This window comes from Oncorhynchus clarkii, chromosome 11, assembly GCF_045791955.1.
Source record: "Oncorhynchus clarkii lewisi isolate Uvic-CL-2024 chromosome 11, UVic_Ocla_1.0, whole genome shotgun sequence".
NCBI classification, from domain to species: Eukaryota; Metazoa; Chordata; class Actinopteri; order Salmoniformes; family Salmonidae; genus Oncorhynchus; species Oncorhynchus clarkii.
Window position 1 is genome coordinate 12,944,918 of NC_092157.1, and position 18,763 is coordinate 12,963,680.

The 18,763-nt window shown below is 41.7% G+C and overlaps 1 protein-coding gene across 3 annotated transcripts in view; it reads left to right on the forward strand.

Annotated features, from left to right (window-relative positions):
- Positions 1-549: 549 nt before the first annotated feature.
- LOC139420220 (polypeptide N-acetylgalactosaminyltransferase 11-like) overlaps positions 550-18,763 on the forward strand; it is a 43,960-nt gene continuing 25,746 nt past the window's right edge. Inside the window, exons 1-6 of one of the 3 annotated variants that reach the window (XM_071170070.1) lie at positions 550-836; positions 12,459-12,761; positions 13,617-13,740; positions 15,154-15,320; positions 15,663-15,791; positions 16,296-16,545. In XM_071170070.1, the coding sequence (XP_071026171.1) occupies positions 12,497-12,761; positions 13,617-13,740; positions 15,154-15,320; positions 15,663-15,791; positions 16,296-16,545 (935 nt within the window). In that variant the 5' untranslated portion in view covers positions 550-836; positions 12,459-12,496. Of the gene's footprint in view, positions 837-8,188; positions 8,240-12,458; positions 12,762-13,616; positions 13,741-15,153; positions 15,321-15,662; positions 15,792-16,295; positions 16,546-18,763 lie in introns of those variants that run through there. The other 2 variants (XM_071170072.1, XM_071170071.1) reach the window with 2 other exon arrangements.

Consider the following 18,763-nt stretch of genomic DNA (forward strand, 5'->3'; position numbering starts at 1 on the left):
CAGTGTGAATCAGTCATATCTGATTGGGTAATCCAGCATTATCAACTCCTACGCCGCACAGCCACTGCACTGTACTAGAACCAAGCCAGAGATACTTTTGAGGAGATGGAGAACTCAAAGGAATTCGTATTAACGCCTATTGTGTACGTTGCCCATGCGTCGTCAATGTGCCGCACGGTGCATTCTGGGTGATTATGGGACATGGGGATCCCTCCTTCACGGAGTGAATGGGAGTCAATTTGGCGCTAACAAAAAAATAAAACATTAGCACGAATCACGTGAACAAGAAGTACAACATTACACATCTTTTCAGAGATGTGGGATAACTAATTTGTTATCTGTAATATCGTATAGCTTTGAAATCATGATATTACGTACTTTTGAGGAAAACAGGCAGGTTTCTCGACTCATTCCCTCACCTTTAGAAGGGATTGTTTGACGATTAGTTTTTGCGTAACGCACCATGACAACCTGAACGCGATTGGTCGATAGTCTGTTGGGCGGAGCGTATACGTTTATCAAGTCATTTCCCATGGTATTCTTATCTCCACCCTTTTTTAATATCTCTGACCAAACTCAGAAAATAGTAGCTAGGTTGCTAGCGTTAGCTATAGCTATTGACTTGGTGCATTGGGTTGTTTTAAACCAAAGAGAATGGCCAAGCAGCTAGAAACGGATTTGGATGGAATGTAGTTTTTTGTGTCACTGGGGTGTTTGTTGTGTAGTGTACTGACCGCGGTGGGGAGGTATGACTTGGGTGTTGACGCAGTACCTAAACCAACGGAATTTGCAATACCAGCATAGACAAATTGGGATGTCAATGAAGCAAGTGCATCGTAAGTTTACGTGACACTTTATTTTCAGAAATGTTGGCATGCCTAGAGTCTCGATCCTCATTGGCGATGTCAGGACTCGCGTTAACAAGCATGTTTGGATTGATGATTTTAACTAGCTGTTAGCTGCTTGTTGTTTTATTAGCTAGTGAAATCACTGACTGGAATTAAAGTGACCAATAAATGTCAACTCACGTGTTAGTTAAAGGAAAGTTTCACTAACTAGCGAGCGTGTCTTTTATTTTGCAATGCACGCTAACGTAGCTAACAACTAACGTTAACAGTTAGAAGTTTGCCGATCAGTTAAGTAGCTAACGTTATAGCTAACGTCCTTAACCTGTTCTAAATATGAGACAAAATATCCTCAGGAAAGCATTTTAGAGAGCCGGTATTGAGGCTTTTCTGAAGGCAAAACATTACTAACGCAACATTAGGAAAGGTTTTTAATGTTTTGTACACTCGGTGTAAATGGTTGGACACCTAGGTAAAGTAATTTTACATTGGATATTCGGTTTTCGCTCATCAGTAACAGTAGCATGAACTTGTGTCATGGCTAGAAGGGATAGCATGAAATTCTGTCATGGCTAGAAAGGATACAGCTTTTGTAAAATTAACATGACTTGTATATTCTAAACCAGGGAAGGAGAACAATCGACATCTTTGTGTGTGAATTGCACACACAAAAAAGTAATAAAAAAAAAAATCTTGAATGCTTTCCATCTTCCCCCGTTTCAGAATATACAATTTTCATTGTCATGGCATGCTTGGTTCAAAAGCTATTAAGACAGTTTTATATTGTATATTTGGTTTTCTCTCCTAGATAGCTATTGAACAAAGCATGCCATGACAATGGAAAGGGTATATTCTGAAGCAGGAGAAAATGGAAAACAATCAACACCTTTTAGTGTGAATATTTTTTTATTGAACCAAACCATATTTTCCAGCAGCTGAAATACACTCTTACCAGTTGAAGTTTAAATTTAATTTTATTCTAAATTCTAGCTTGTAAGGAACATGTACACGATTTTGCAGCCATTAGTTTCAGGCTATATATATATATATATATATATATCTTACCATTACTTTGGACAAAATCAAGACATCAATATTATTCTAAAAATCTTAAATCACAGCTCAATTTGAGCAAAATCTGAAATTTGTGGTTAATCATAATTAATCACAACAAATCCTGTGATTTTAACTTGATTTAAACATGTTAATTGTTTGACAGCCCTAATCATAATGCAGAAAAATATACCAGATGGCATGGGCACTGTTGCGCTTTCACTGGTTGGGTGTGATCCTGGTCTAGATCTTTTGATTTGGTGCAACTTCCAGCACACGTTTACTATGAGCACTGAGGCTGTATTCACCTTAAGTTAGAGTAGCATACCATCAAAAACAATGGGGAAAATGCATCCATAACATTTTAACATGGAAATAGTGGTTCTATCATTAAACCTACTGTAGCAGCCAATGTGTGGTGTTCAATGTAGGTCTACATTCCATGAAACATGCAGAGCTTGACATTGACCTGTTAATACACTTGTCCTTCAGACACGGAGGTGATCATCATTGTAAGTAAGAACTTGTTCTTAACTGACTTGCCTAGTTAAATACATTTTAAAGAAAATAATAATCTAAAAAACAATCGCAACTACCCACAACCCTGATGTTTTAAAAACAATCCAGTTCAAAGTGAATGGCATAGATCCATACATGGCAATGGCCCACTGCAGCTCTGCTTGGTTATGGTTTTGTTTTGGTATGTTGCTTTGAAAGTGGCTAATATTCCGTTGATTCATTCACAATTCCCACAGTAAAGGAAACGTTGATGGCGTTAACTAATGGGTAAAACTCTAGAAAGTTGAGTGAAGTTCAGTCTCGTGCTTCTCTGAGCACACTGATATTGCTTCTGCGCTGCAGTCCTGGGGGAGGCGCAGCTTCGAGGGAACATTGGATGACACCATTTGTTTTTAGGACTATCAACTGGGTTGTTAAACTATGGCCCGCGATATGGTTCAATGTGCCAATAAATCAGCACAATCTATTTTTTTGTTTTTTGAAATTGCTGGCATCTTGAAGCTAACATTGGGATCGTGTATACTCTGCTCTCTGTTACTCTTTTTTTTATGGTCATTAGCAATGTACAATACGGCGAACTTGGCAAAACAAGGAATTTGTGGTAAGCGCATGGAGGCCATCTTTATATACCTCTGCAATTGAAACTCAATGAAGGTGACATCTTTGTCAGTTTTCATCTTATGTTGTGTTTGTGCCTGCTGCTGCTATAAACCTTGCAGATGATATCAGAGTTGAACAGTAGCTTGACATTAAATGGAGCTTTGGCAGAATTTCAACGAATGCGTTTTAGTGCATACATTTTAAGCGGGCGATCAGTGACCGTCTGTTTTGGCTGGGAAATCTGACATACTGTGCCAGCTGAGATCAGGCAGCTTTAGAAGCAAGGCGCAGTGCATCTCCAATTGTTTTTCATCAAATGAGTGGCGCACCGGCCAGCTAAAATAAAAAGTATTGAGAGACAAGAGCCCCATGCCCAGGTGTCATTAGAAAGAAACTGCCTGCAATCGAGGATCATGTCCAACAGGCACTAAACCCATAGTTAGGTTAGTGATTCAAATATTGTACAATAAGGGAAATTCCACGGTAACTCAGATTTTACACTTAAAATGTTTGCAAAAAAACCCCCATTGATTTCAAAGTTGAACAAACCATACAACTCAATGCACAACTACTACTTTTAACAATTTACACTGAACATTTTACAAAAACACATTTACTGGAAGAACTGTGAAGATGCAAAGTTTGGTAACAAAATTTCAGTTAAATCTCCATCTGTTTTTTCCCCGAAAACAGTTAATAATATTTTCTCTGAATTAAGATTCAACGATGTCTGCAGAAAAAAGGGGGTGTCAGCTATGACAATACACACTGACATTGAAAAAATATATTTTTGGTTATTGAACTAGAGTAAGTGAAGTGAATTTAAACCCGGTAACAGAATTTCAAAATTGGCCCCTGATCCCTACACAGAAATGCATAAGGTTATGAATGGCATTCTCTTTGTGGTGATGTATCCTAAATAGGTACACAAAGGTATAAATATGTGATATCCTCCTTTGCATATTTGGGTAATATTCTACACACTGGTTATTATTTTAATGAGCTCTGCCCCCAAACAAGACCAAATTTGGTTGGTCCGTTCTGGACCAAATCTGAACCAATCATAGATGTCTGTTTCACAAGTTTGGACATCAGAGTAGAGTACAGGAGAGTTTAATACAATCCAGTACATTATAGTGTACTCAACTCTAGTGTGCTCTGTGTACTGTACTAAACTTTGCTCTAGTCTACTGTGCTGTTACCCCTCTGTGGGTCCAGGGTGGTGACAGGCAGCTCCAGTCTAGTCCAAATGCCTGCTGCAAAATGGCAGTTTTGGATTAGCCTAATGGCACAAGCCCCTCCTTTACTGTTTCAGCTGGAGAAAGGCTCCACGTGGCTAATTATAGACCACAGACTACACTGGCATTTCTGTTTTTCTATCCTTTTCATATTTATTTATGGAGCCAGTTCAGCATATTTTTACAATTTCTATTTGTGTGGTGTGTGACAGGACTATGCCAGTGAGAGAGAGTAAAAGTATGTTTGCACTTGTGCTGCTTGTCCTATTTTCTAAATTGGAACCAGAAAGGAACTAAATTAGCAAGGCTCTGTTCTCTTTTCTGTGGTACAATTTAAAACTGCTTTGTCCCTCTGGACCATGGCGGCTACATCTGAATTCCATCAACTCGCTGCCAACTTTAATTTACAATCTTCTTCTTCTTGTGAAACTTTGGCCTCTCAGCACTCAACTCCTCCGTGTGAAACCAGTGCTCCTCTGAAATGGATATCGATTTTGGTTATAAATTCAGCAGAGTCATTTTGAAAGCTAGTGTTCTTGAGAAGCACTGCTTTGACACAATATCTAAGCCGTTTCAATTTAGACAGTGTCGAGATCAACTCGCCTCATTTTTCCTCCGTTTGCATTCACGACCTACTAGCTATGCGACAAGCATTGAGCATTTAGGCCTCACTGTCCTGACGTAGCATTAGGCTATGTGTGCTCATTAGTGTTAGCAGCTTTTTGGCACTGGTCCCTTCTTCATTCATGGATTAATGGGACAGATTGGACCCCTGAACCACAGACACACTGTAGTCAGCCTAATGTCACAACACTAGCCACCGCCGATAGTCCTGTTATTTGACCTGCTGTCAGAGCTCAAGGGCAGGTCCTTAGTTTCCAATGTCTGTGACCACAGCAACTGTTCAGTGCCTTCAGAAAGTATTCACAACCCTTTACTTTTTCCACATTTTGTTGTGTTACAGAAGGAATTTAATATTGATTACATGTATTATTATTTTTTTTATCCCTGGCCTACACACAATACCCCATAATGTCAAAATTGAATTATGTATTTCAAATAAATTAAAAGCTGAAATGTCTTGAGTCAATAAGTACTCAATCCTGTTGTTATGGCAAGCAAGTTCACGAGTAAAAATGTGCTTAACAAGTCACAAGTGGCATGGCCTCACTCTGTGTGCAATAACAGTGTTTAACATGATTTTTGAATGACTACCTCATCTCTGTACCACACACATACTATTATCTGTAAGGTCCCTCAGTCGAGCAGTGAATTTCAAACACAAATTCAACCAAAGACCAGGGAGGTTTCCCAATGCCTCAAAAAGAAGGCACCTATTGAATTTCCCTTTGAGCATGGTGAAGTTATTAATTATACTTTGTCTGGTGTATCAGTACACCCAGTCACTATAAAGACACAGGCATCCTTCCTAACTCAGTTGCCGGAGAGGATGGAAACCTTTCAAGGATTTCACCATGAGGGCCAATAGTGACTTTGAAACCATTATAGACTTTAATGGCACTGATAGAACACTGCGGATGGATCAACAACATACACCTCTCAAAAAAATAAAGGGAATACTAAAATAACACATCCTAGATCTGAATGAATGAAATATTCTTATTACATACTATTTTCTTTACATAGTTGAATGTGCTGACAACAAAATCACACAAATTATCAATGGAAATCAAATTGATCAACCGATGGAGGTCTGGATTTGGAGTCACACTCAAAATTAAAGTGGAAAATCACACTACAGGCTGATCCAACTTTGATGTAATGTCCTTAAAACAAGTCAAAATGAGGCTCAGTGTGTGTGACCTCCACGTGCCTGTATGACCTCCCTACAATGCTTGGGCATGCTCCTGATGAGGTGGCGGATGGTCTCCTGAGGAATCTCCTCCCAGACCTGGACTAAAGCATCCGCCAACTCCTGGACAGTCTGTGGTGCAACGTAGCGTTGGTGGATGGAGCGAGACATAATGTCCCAGATGTGCTCAATTCAGGTCTGGGGAACGGGCGGGCCAGTCCATAGCATCAATGCCTTCCTCTTGCAGGAACTGCTGACATGGTCTAGCATTGTCTTGCATTAGGAGGAACCCAGGGCCAACCGCACCAGCATATGGTCTCACAAGGGGTCTGAGGATCTCATCTCTGTACCTAATGGCAGTCAGGCTACTGGCAGTCAGAATTTGCCAATCTTGGTGTTCTCTGTTAAATGCCAAATGTCCTGCACGGTGTTGGGCTGTAGTAAGCACAACCCCCACCTGTGGAAGTTGGGCCCTCATACCACCCTCATGGATTCTGTTTCTGACCGTTTGAGCAGACACGTGCACATTTGTGGCCTGCTGGAAGTCATTTTGCAGGGCTCTGGCAGTGCTCCTCCTGCTCCTCCTTGCACAAAGGCGGAGGTAGCGGTCCTGCTGCTGGGTTGTTGCCGTCCTACGGCCTCCTCCACGTCTCCTGATGTACTGGCCTGTCTCCTGGTAACTGAGAAGTGGTCTGTGGTCACCACCTGCAGAACCACTCCTTTATTGGGGGTGTCTTGCTAATTGTCTATAATTTCCACCTGTTGTCAATTCCATTTGCACAACAGAATGTGAAATGTATTGTCAATCAGTGTTGCTTCCTAAGTGGACAGTTTGATTTCACAGACGTGTGATTGACTTGGAGTTACATTGTGTTGTTTAAGTTTTCCCTTTATTTTTTTGAGCAGTGTATAAACGCAATCTGTAAAGTTTTGGTTTCATGAGGTGAAATAAAAGATCCCAGAAATGTTCCATATGCACAAATTTGTTTACATTTCTCCTTTGCCAAACTAATCCACCTGACAAGTGTGGCATATCAATAAGCTGAATAAACAGCATGATCATTACAACGTTGTGTTGTTGTGTCACCTGCGGAATCATCTGAGACAAGCAACCCGGACAGCTGGTGAAACTTAGGAGTATTTCTGTATGTCGTAAAACTCGTTTTGATTGGCTGGGCCTATGCCCACCCATGGCTAAATCCCTGCCCAGTCATGTGAAATCCACAGATTAAGGCCAGATTTATTTTAATTGACTGATTTCCTTATATGAACTGTAACTCTGTGAAATTGTTGCATGTAGCGTTTTATATTTTTGTTCAGTATAGTTACGCCACGATACTAACCTAATTGACAGAGCGAAAAGAAGGAAGCCCGTACAGAATACAAATATAACAAAACATGCATCCTGTTCGCAACAAAGCTCTAAAAATGTGCCAAGAAATTCACTTTTCATTCTGAATACCAAGTGTTATGTTTGGGGAAAATCCAACACAACACATTACTGAGTATCACTCCATATTTTCAAGCATAGTGGTGGCTGCATCATGTTATGGGTATGCTTGTAATCCTTAAGGACTGGGGAGTTTTTCTGAATAAAAAAGAAACCGAGCTAAGCACAGGCAAAATCCTAGAGGAAAACCTGGTTCAGTCTGCTTTCCAGCAGACACTGGGAGGTAAATTCACCTTTCAGAAGGACAATAACCTAAAACACAAGGCCAAATCTACACTGGAGTTGTTTACCAAGGAGACAGTAAATGTTCCTTAGTGGCAGAGTTACAGTTTTTACTTAAATCTGCTTGAAAGTCTATGGCAAGACTTAAATTGTTGTCTAGCTATGATCAACAATCAATTTTACAAAGTTTGAAGAATTTTGAAAATAATAAAGTGCAAATGTTGCCCAATCCAGCTCTGGAAAGCTCTTATAGACTTACCCAGAAAGACTCACAGCTGTAATCGCTGCCAAAGGTGCTTCTACAAAGTATTGACTCAGGGGTGTGAATACTTATGTAATTATATATTTCTGTATTTATTTGTCAATAAATTTGCTAAAATTTCTAAAAACATGTTATCACTTTGTCATTATGGGGTATTGTGTGTAGATGGGTGAGAAGACAAATCAATTGAATCCATTTTGAATTCAGGCTGAAACAACATGTGGAATATGTCAAAGGGTATGAATACTTTCTGAAGGCACTATGCCAAGTCAAATGTTATTTGTCACACACATTTAGCAAAATGCTTGTGTTTCTAGCTCCCAAAAGTGCAGGAATATCTAACAATACACATACATCTAATGGAATGGAATTAAGAATATATAAATATTTGGACGAGCAATGTCAGAATGGCATACAGTAGAATATGATAGAATCCATTATATACATAAACTCAGCAAAACAAATTAACTTACCTTTTTCAGGACCCTGTCTTTCAAAGATAATTCGTAAAAATCCAAAAAACTTCACAGATCTTCATTGTAAAGGGTTTAAACACTGTTTCCCATGCTTGTTCAATGAACCATAAACAATTAATAAACATGCACCTGGGGAACGGTCATTAAGACACTAACAGCTTACAGACGGTAGGCAATTAAGGTCACAGTTATGAAAACTTAGGACACTAAAAAGAGGCCTTTCTACTGACTCTGAAAAACACCAAAATAAAGATTCCCAGGGTTCCTGCTCATCTGAGTGAATGTGCCTTAGGCATGCTGCAAGGAGGCATGAGGACTAAGGCATGAGGACTGCAGATGTGGCCAGGGCAATAAATTGAAATGTCTGTACTGTGAGACGCCTAAGACAGCTCTACAGGGAGGCAGGACGGACAGCTGATCGTCCTCGCAGTGGCAGACCACGTGTAACAACATCTGCACAGGATCGGTACATCCGAACATCACACCTGTGGGACAGGTAGAGGATGGTAGCAACTGCCTGAGTTACACCAGGAACGCACAATCCCTCCATCAGTGCTCAGACTTTCCGCAATAGGCTGAGAGAGGCTGGACTGAGGGCTTGTAGGCAGACATCACCAGCAACAACGTCGCCTATGGGCACAAACCCATCATCGCTGGACCAGACAGGATTGGCAAAAAGTGCTCTTCACTTACGAGTCGTGGTTTTGTCTTACCAGGTGTGATGGTCGGATTTGCGTTTATCGTCGAAGGAATGAGCGTTACTATGAGGCCTGTACTCTGGAGCGGGATCAATTTGGAGGTGGATGGTCCATCATGGTCTGGGGCGGTGTGTCACAGCATCATTGGACTGAGCTTGTTGTCATTGCAGGCAATCTCAGCGCTGTGCGTTACAGGGAAGACATCCTTCTCTCTCATGTGGTACCCTTCCTACAGGCTCATCCTGACATGACCCTCCAGCATGACAATGCCACCAGCCATACTGCTCGTTTTGTGCGTGATTTCCTGCAAGACAGGAATGTCAGTGTTCTGCCATGGCCAGCGAAGAGCCCGGATCTCAATCTCATTGAGCACGTCTGGAACCTGTTGGATTGAAGGGTGAGGGCTAGGGCCATTCCCCTCAGAAATGTCCGGGAACTTGCAGGTGCCTTGGTGAAGAGTGGAGTAACATCTCACAGCAAAAACTGGCAAATCTGGTGCAGTCCATGAGGAGGAGATGCACTGCAGTACTTAATGCAGCTGGTGGCCACTAGATACTGACTGTTACTTTTGATTTTGACCCCGCTTTGTTCAGGGACACATTATTCAATTTCTGTTAGTCACATGTCTGTGAAACTTGTTCAGTTCATGTCTCAGTTGTTGAATCTTGTTATGTTCTTACAAATATGTTAAGTTAAGTTTGCTGAAAATATACGCAGTTGACAGTGAGAGGACGTTTCTTTTTTTGCTGAGTTTATGAGATGAGCATGGCAAAATATGTAAACCTTATTAAAGTGGCCAGTGATTCCAAGTCTATGTATGTGAGACAGCAGCCTCTAATGTGCTAGTGATGGCTATTTAACAGTCTGATGGCCTTGAGATAGAAGCTGTTTTTCTGTTTCTCGGTCCCAGCTTTGATGCACCTGTACTTACCTCGCATTCTGGATGATAGTTGGGTGAACAGGCAGTGGCTCGGGGGGTTGTTGTCCTTGATGATATTTTTGGCCTTCCTGTGACATCGGGTGCTGTAGTTGTCCTGGAGGGCAAGTAGTTTGCCCCCGGTGATGCGTTGGGCAGACCGCACCACCCCCTGGAGAGCCCTGCGGCTAACAAGGCGGTGATACAGCCCGACAGGATGCTCTGTTGTGCATCTGTAAAAGATTGTGAGGGTTTTAGGTGCCAAGCCACATTTCTTCAGCTTCCTGAGGTTGAAGAGGCGCTGTTGCATCTTCTTCACCACACTGTCTCTGTAGGTGGACCATTTCAGTTTGTCAGTGATGTGTACGCCGAGGAACTTGAAGCTTTCCACCTTATCGACTGCGGTCCCATCGATGTGGATGGGGGGGTGCTCCCTCTGCTGTTTCCTGAAGTCCACAATCAACTCCTTTGTTTTGTTGATGTTGAGTGAGAGGTTGTTTTCCTGGCACCACACTCCCAGGGCCCTCACCTCCTCCTTGTAGGCTGTCTCTTCATTGTTGGTAATCAGGCCTGCGACTGTTGTGTCGTCTGCAGACTTGATGATTGAGTTAGAGGCGTGCGTGGCTACGCAGTCATGGGTGAACAGGGAGTACAGGAGGGGCTGAGCACACATACTTTTGGGGCCCCAGTGTTGATGAACAGTGAATTGGATGTGTTGTTTCCTACATTCACTACCTGGGGGTGGCCCATCTGGAAGTCCAGGACCCAGTTGCACAGGGTGGGGTTCATACCCAGGGCCTCGAGCTTAATGATGAGCTTGGAGGGTACTATGATGTTGAATGCTGAACTGGGGACCCCATCTATTCCGCAATGAATTCTTGCGACCCAACCCTAAATCTAATGACACAACCTTAACATTTGTCAATTTAGATTTTTACATCAAAATAACCTTCAATTCATTACATTTTCTAAATGAAAAGAAACCAATAAATTAGGCCTACTCAATAAAATATATATTGTCCCATATAATAATTTGTACCCACTGCAGTTCAAGGTTGCGACCCCAACTTTGAATACCACTGCCATATAGAATGTTGCACTTGGTTTCTTTGCCGAATCATTTGGCACACTGTGTGAGCTTCACACCATAGCTCAGTCTGTCCACTTCATCTAGACCTAGCCTGATCCTTTCATCACATGCTCTACTTCTGCATTTATCTATTAATGGCTTTGCACTTTTTCTTTTTGTCTATCCCAAATGTTCTTCTCTAATGACTCATCGCCTCTCTCTTTCACCTCTGATCATCTTCCCTTCCCACTAACAAGCCACTAAGTGCCAAAGCAAAGGAACATTCTGTGACGTCCGTGTGCATCTGCTTAGGCCTAAGTGTTTTTCAGAGAGGACTAGCCTTGTTTTTGCCCTGCTGTCCTCATTTGACAGAAACTGTGATGGCTCCCCCATGCTGGGTTCTTTTGTTGTATTAAGATTTGTATATCTGTTTGAATGCAGTGCCAAAAAGCGCACGCAATTATAATCAAACTCACATATCTGACATTCCTTGTTTTTCTGCCAGAGATGGGCAATAGAAATAAGGCGTATATTATTTTGGATTTTTTGTGGGTCATAAATAGATGTGTTTACAGAGCGTTTTCTTTTCAAAAAGCCTCAACAGGATAAATTGTGCATGTTTTCTTCCCTGAGAGAAGACAGGTGATATTTAGTTCCCGATGATATGTTCTTTCAGGCTATTCATAGAAACTCAAGAACTCACTCAATGCACTGCAGAACTGCTTGTATGCAGAACTGTAAGCTTCCAACTCACTCAATGCACCACATAACTGCTTGTATGCAGATCTGTAAGCTTCCAACTCACTCAATGCACCACATAACTGCTTGTATGCAGATCTGTAAGCTTCCAACTCACTCAATGCACCACATAACTGCTTGTATGCAGAACTGTAAGCTTCCAACTCACTCAATGCACCACATAACTGCTTGTATGCAGATCTGTAAGCTTCCAACTCACTCAATGCACCACATAACTGCTTGTATGCAGATCTGTAAGCTTCCAACTCACTCAATGCACCACATAACTGCTTGTATGCAGATCTGTAAGCTTCCAACTCACTCAATGCACCACATAACTGCTTGTATGCAGAACTGTAAGCTTCCAACTCACTCAATGCACCACATAACTGCTTGTATGCAGATCTGTAAGCTTCCAACTCACTCAATGCACCACATAACTGCTTGTATGCAGAACTGTAAGCTTCCAACTCACTCAATGCACCACATAACTGCTTGTATGCAGATCTGTAAGCTTCTATTTAAACCCTTTCTTTATTGTCTCTGGTTTCCTCGACAGGGGCCTGAGCACGGAGCGCCGACGATGCTAGGGCTACCATGGGTAGCGTCACACTGCGCTATTTCTGCTATGGCTGCCTCTTCACCTCCGTGACCTGGTCCGTCCTACTCTTCCTCTACTTCAGCCTCGGCCAAGACGGCGGCCGGCCCACCTTCAGGTATGTGCCCATCCAGGGGCCCCAGGCCCACCGCTTCCAACCCCGTTTCTCCAAGGGCCCTGGAGGAGGGCCAGAACATGGAATTACGGCAGTCCCTGCAGCTGGAGCAGGAGGCAACAAGCAGGCCGCTCTCTCTCCTGAGATGGGTAAGTGAGCCCTCCTTCAGAGCATGAAACTTGAAACGACCCCCATCAAAGATGATTTCACTCTTATCTTTATACAGAACTTTATAGTGTACATGAAAAGTAATGTTACCATAGCAGATTATGTAAAGGAGCTGGCCTGGAAGAAAATCTCAAAATGAATGTCAGTTAATTAATGAAGCTTATGTGAACTGCATCGTAATCAACTCCTATGAACTGTAGGCCTATTACCTTCAGAGTGTCACATACACCCAGAAAGATGAGCTCTCAATCGTACCCATGACAGATTCTGGAATGGTTTAGGACATTTTGACAGTCTGTAATCGTCATGGGTCCAAAAGGGAAGTTTAATGTGGTTTGCTCCCATGTCAACCAATAAAACATTTAACAGGAGAGCGATGTGAAAAGTAAGTACAGCCTAGGCGTTTCCACATCAAAGCCCATTTATAGTTGGACAGTGAGAAACATAGGAACAATCAAGCTAACCGTAACTCATTACAGATTATCGGTTGGCATTAAGTGATTTTAACTGTCTGAAAGTAGGTGCAACGACGAGACACACAAATGGTTCATTGCAGCAATGAAAAAGCATTATTGAAATGTTGTTGAATTGGAGTGTGGCCTTCAGCTGGCTGAGTGAGTTATTTCCATGGTTGCACAGAGTTCATCAGCAAAGTAAACCTAAGCCATTACCTCACACTCTGGACAACGGCCCCTTATGTTACCATGGCAACTTGGATACATCAATAGAATCCTCATACTGACCAACTACCACAAGTACCCTCCCTATTCTGAACAATTGAATCAACTTGCATTCTTTATTCATTTTTTTTCATCATCCCATCTTTTCCTTTCCAGGAATGATTTTTAATGAGCAAGACCAGGAGGTGCGTGACATGGGCTATCACAAGCATGCTTTCAACGTACTGATCAGCAATCGACTAGGCTACCACAGAGACCTCCCCGACACTAGGGACGACAAGTGAGTGAGCGCGACAGCGTGTTTGTGCTTGGCATATATGTGGGTTTATTGACCCATTCAGAGTGAACGGCTGACGCAGCACTTTACAAGCCATCGCATGAAGGCCGACGGTAGCCAAAGGCTAAATGGGAAATCATGTCAATCTCTCTCTGCCTGGCTTGTGGCCATTACGAAATCAAAGGACAGGCCACATCATCTGTCTAGAGATGAATTGATTTCGCACTGGTCTGTGCCTAACAAGTAGGCCGGGAGGTTGGAGTTATCACACACGCGATGAGTTGCTTGTAAATGTTATAGGAGAGTTTGTAAATTCTGCAGACATGTTAGGATAGGGCAGAGAGTGAGTAGTTGAGGCATAGGATTTTATAGCAAAGGGTAAAACTGTTAACGTGTCCAAGGCTTTCACAACTTTCACAAGGTTGTAGAAAGTTCTGTAGGTGTGACAGTCACAAGCCAAATGTTGCATTAGAAGCTGCACAGTGACAGAGCATGAGCGTAGGGTGCTACAAAAATGTCAGAACTTTTTCTTTGTCATTATACATCACATAGAATGAATAATTAGATTGTTCTCTACAATATTAAAACCTTATAATATATATAATATATATATAATATAATAAGAATGTTAATTTGCTGTGACCGTTGCTAGTTTAGAGCAAGCCGCTCTTGGGTGTGTATCTGTTCCATATTTGGGGTTGGGATGTGGTACCATTTTGGAGGTGTTTCTGCGGGTTGGGACCAATCAAAATCAACTTGATACCTAAGTCATTTTCATCTCCAGATCCTTGGCTATATTGGCTATCAATCTACGGTGAGAGGGGCCGTTTCTATGGCAATTTAAAGGGAGACACAGAAATGCACAATGAAAACATGAACAGATTGTCTTCGCGGAGGGTGTATATTGAAATTCAGTCTGTTAGCTTGGTAAATACATATATATTTACTCCCTCTTTTGTTTTGTATTCTGTGGATTTCATTTAGAAAAAGGCCATGTTTTCACTCACGAACCTGCAGCCACATCAGTTTGAAGTTAGCACCGTTCTGCCGCGGAGCAGCGCCACAGAGTTCTAGTGAGCAGTGACCACTTTTTGATCATGCCCGTGATGAAATTCCATTCACTATAAATATGCTAAATTCTCAGAGTAAGACGTCTAACTTCTGAACCATATACCATAAAGACATGGGTGTTGGACAGTTTTTTTTAACGCAATTGTCTATTGAATGGACATATTTGTATAAACCTTGAATGAATGAATCATTTTATGGATGAACACCGTAATGAGTGAGTGATGTTGTATGCATTCCATTATCAAAGAGGATCTGATCCTAGTTCTGTTTGTCCCTGTAGAACTACAGTGGCTCTGTGTGCTAACATGCAATATGTGTTAATAGTGACTCCCATCCCTCTCTCAGGTGCCGAGACATGATCTATCCTCTGTCCCTCCCCGCGGCCAGCGTAGTGATCTGCTTCTTCAACGAGGCGTTCTCCGCCCTCCTGCGCACCGTGCACAGCGTCCTGGATCGCACGCCGGCCTACCTGCTGCATGAGATTATACTGGTGGATGACAGCAGTGAACTAGGCAAGTTGCTCTTTTCAGTTGTGCATCTATTGGTTTTGTTCAGGCTCGCCGGAGCGACGCAGACCATAACAAGGCCCAGTAAATTATTGGATGCTGTCATGGAATGTGTGTCTGTCTACAGTGTGCGTGCTTCAATGACCTACTTGGAGAACAAACGCAGGCTACTGTATTGTATTGGCATATTGAAAGAGTGTTGTCTGTATCAACTGAAAAGTTCGTCAAGGGTCTTATGAGTAAGTTTAGATAGAAAATAGAGCTTTGATCGCAGTGGGATCTACATGTATAGATAAAGATATCAGCTCCATCTGGAAGCATCTCTCCTGTCCTGTTTCTCCACCACAGCTGATCTGAAGGAAGATCTTGACAGCTATGTCCAGCAGCACAAACTCCAGGTCAAGGTCAAGGTGGTCCGCAACGAGAAGAGAGAGGGATTGATCAGAGGGAGAATGATAGGTGCTTCTCATGCCACCGGTGAGCCCCCCCCTCAAACCATAACTCTTCACTAATGGGTAACACTTTATATTTAAATAATTGAATGACCATTTTTTAATCATTGGTTTATTAAGGGACCTTAATATAAAGTCTTACCTAATAATGTAACAATATTCACACTGAGATGGGATCTTATTTCTGACACCATTTAACAATATGCACACTGGCACAGGATCCCACTTCTGACTCCATGTAACAATATGCACACTGAGACGGGATCCCACTTCTGACTCCATGTAACAATATGCACACTGAGACGGGATCCCACTTCTGACTCCATGTAACAATATGCACACTGAGACATGGATGTCTTCTGTCAAGTTAAATACAGATGTAATAAGGTTGTATTATAATCAGCAGCAGTCTGATATAGGGGACCATGGTACAGGTGAACCAAACTGTAGTTGTGTACCCTTATCCCCAAGAAACCCTGATCTGAGAACTCTCCCCATTGTTCTCCTGATTGGCGTTTTCTCTCTGAAGGGGAGGTGCTTGTGTTCCTGGACAGCCACTGTGAGGTGAATGAGGCGTGGCTGCAGCCCCTGCTGGCTCCCATCCAGCGGGACCACAAAACAGTGGTGTGTCCCGTCATCGACATTATTAGCGCTGACACCCTGGCCTATAGCCCCTCCCCCATTGTCCGGGGGGGCTTCAACTGGGGGCTGCACTTCAAGTGGGACACCGTGCCCGCCTCAGAGCTCAACAGTCCCGACGGAGCAGTGGGCAGCATCAGGTAACCAACCCCTTGGGTCTTTAAGGGTTTTGCACACGATATATGCCAATTATGCTTTTCAAAATTCTTCAAGGTCTGTCAAGATGTTGGGGATTCATTTTCAAGACTTGACATACATTTTCAAGCAGATTTAAGTCAAATCTGTAACTTGTCCACTCAGGAACATCAGCTGTCTTCTTGGTAAGCAACTCCAGTGTACATTTGGCCTTGGGTGGTAGGTTATTTAACCCAAGGGCTAGTCTTCCAAGAGTCCATAAGAAATATAAAAAAACTGAAATTTGAAAATAACAAAAGTAAAAACACAAAGATTCACATTCCCTATACATATTGTGCGGTCTATAGGTGGCCTTGGTTCTGCTCTGTGTGTAACGAGAGTGTTTGCCTTTGACCATATCCGGTTTATCATGTACATTGCATTCAGAAAGTATTCAGACCCCCTGACTTTTTCAACATTTTGTTACATTACAGCCTTATAAAATTGATTAGTGTTTACCCTCATCAATCTACACACGATATCCCATAATAACAAATCAAAAACAGGTTTAGACATTTTTGCATTTATTTTTACATAAGTAGTCAGACCTTTTACTCAGTACTTTGTTGAAGCCCCTTTGGCAGCGATTACAGCCTCGAGTCTTCTTGCGTATGATGCTACAAGGTTGGCACACCTGTATTTGGGGAGTTTCTCCCATTCTTCTCTGCAGATCCTATGTATGTGTGATATGTGTGAATTGCTTGATAGTGTAGGTGATGTAAACAGAGAGGTTTACTTTCTTCGGGACCTGAATATTGCCCGGTTTTCATCAAGCTGTCAACTCAAGAGGAAGCATCACTGTGACCAGTGCCTTTAATCTGGTTCAGGTTATTAATCAATCAACCAGGGTGTTTACAAACACTACAAGAACAAGATAACCTACATGTATCAATCACATTTTTAGTAATACTATAGAGCTTTGTTCTAAAGCTGTATCCCTTCCCATTGAATACAGTGATCTCAATATAGTGGCTATATCCAGGAAAACCAAAGCTCCAACAGCTGGGCCTAAAATAGTGTATCAGAGATCATACAAAAGATTTTGCTGTGACTCTTATGTGGATGATGTTCAAAAATATTTGTCGGTCAGATGTGATTAATAAGGAGCATCCAGATGCTGCACTTGATTAATTTATGAAATTGCTTCTTCCAATGATTGATAAACGTGCACCTGTTAATAAGAAGCTGACTGTTAGAACTGTTAAGGCTTAATGGATTAAAGAGGAATTTAAAAACTGTATGGTTGAAAGAGATGGGGCAAAAAGAGTGGCTAGTAAGTCTGGCTGCACATCTGACTGGATGACTTAATGCAAATTGAGAAATTATGTGACTAAACTCAACAAAAATAAGAAACTGTTATGATGCCAAGATTAATGATATAAAGAATGATGGGGAAAAAAATGTTGGAGTACTTTAAATGAAATTATGGGCAGAAAGACAAATTCAATTGTCATCAAATCAGAGGGCTTATTCATCACAAAACCATTTGATGTTGCCAATTATTTTAATGATTACTTCATTGGCAAAGTGTGCAAACTTAGGCAGGAAATGCCAACAATGAACAGTGCTATCATATTCATGAATAAAAATAAATAAATAATGAAAGAAAAGTTTTGCAAGTTTGAATTTTGTAAAGTTAGTGTGGGAGAGGTGGAAAAATGATCAATCAGCAAACCTGGCATTAACAACTTGGATGGAAAGCTATTGAGGATGGTAGCTGACTATAGCCACTCCTATCTGTCATATCTTTAATCTGAGTCTAGAGGAAAGTCTTTGTCCTCGAGCCTGGAGGGAAGACAAAGTAATTCCGCTACCCAAGAGTAGTAAAGAAACCTTTACTGGTTCTAACAGCAGACCTATCAGCTTGCTGCCAGCTCTTAGCAAACTGTTTGGAAAAATTGTGTTTAACCAAATATAATGCTATTTCTCTACAAACAAATTAACAACAGACTTTCAGCGTGCTTATAGAGAAAGGCACTAAACATATACTGCACGGACACAAATGACTGATGATTGGTTGAAAGAAATTGATAATAATAAGATTGTGGGAACTGTACTGTTAGATTTCCCTGCAGCCTTTGATATTATTGACCATAACCTATTGTTGAAGAAACGTAGATGTTATGGCCTTTCAACCTCTGCCATATCGTCGATTCAGACCTACAGTTGCAGTCAGAAGTTTAC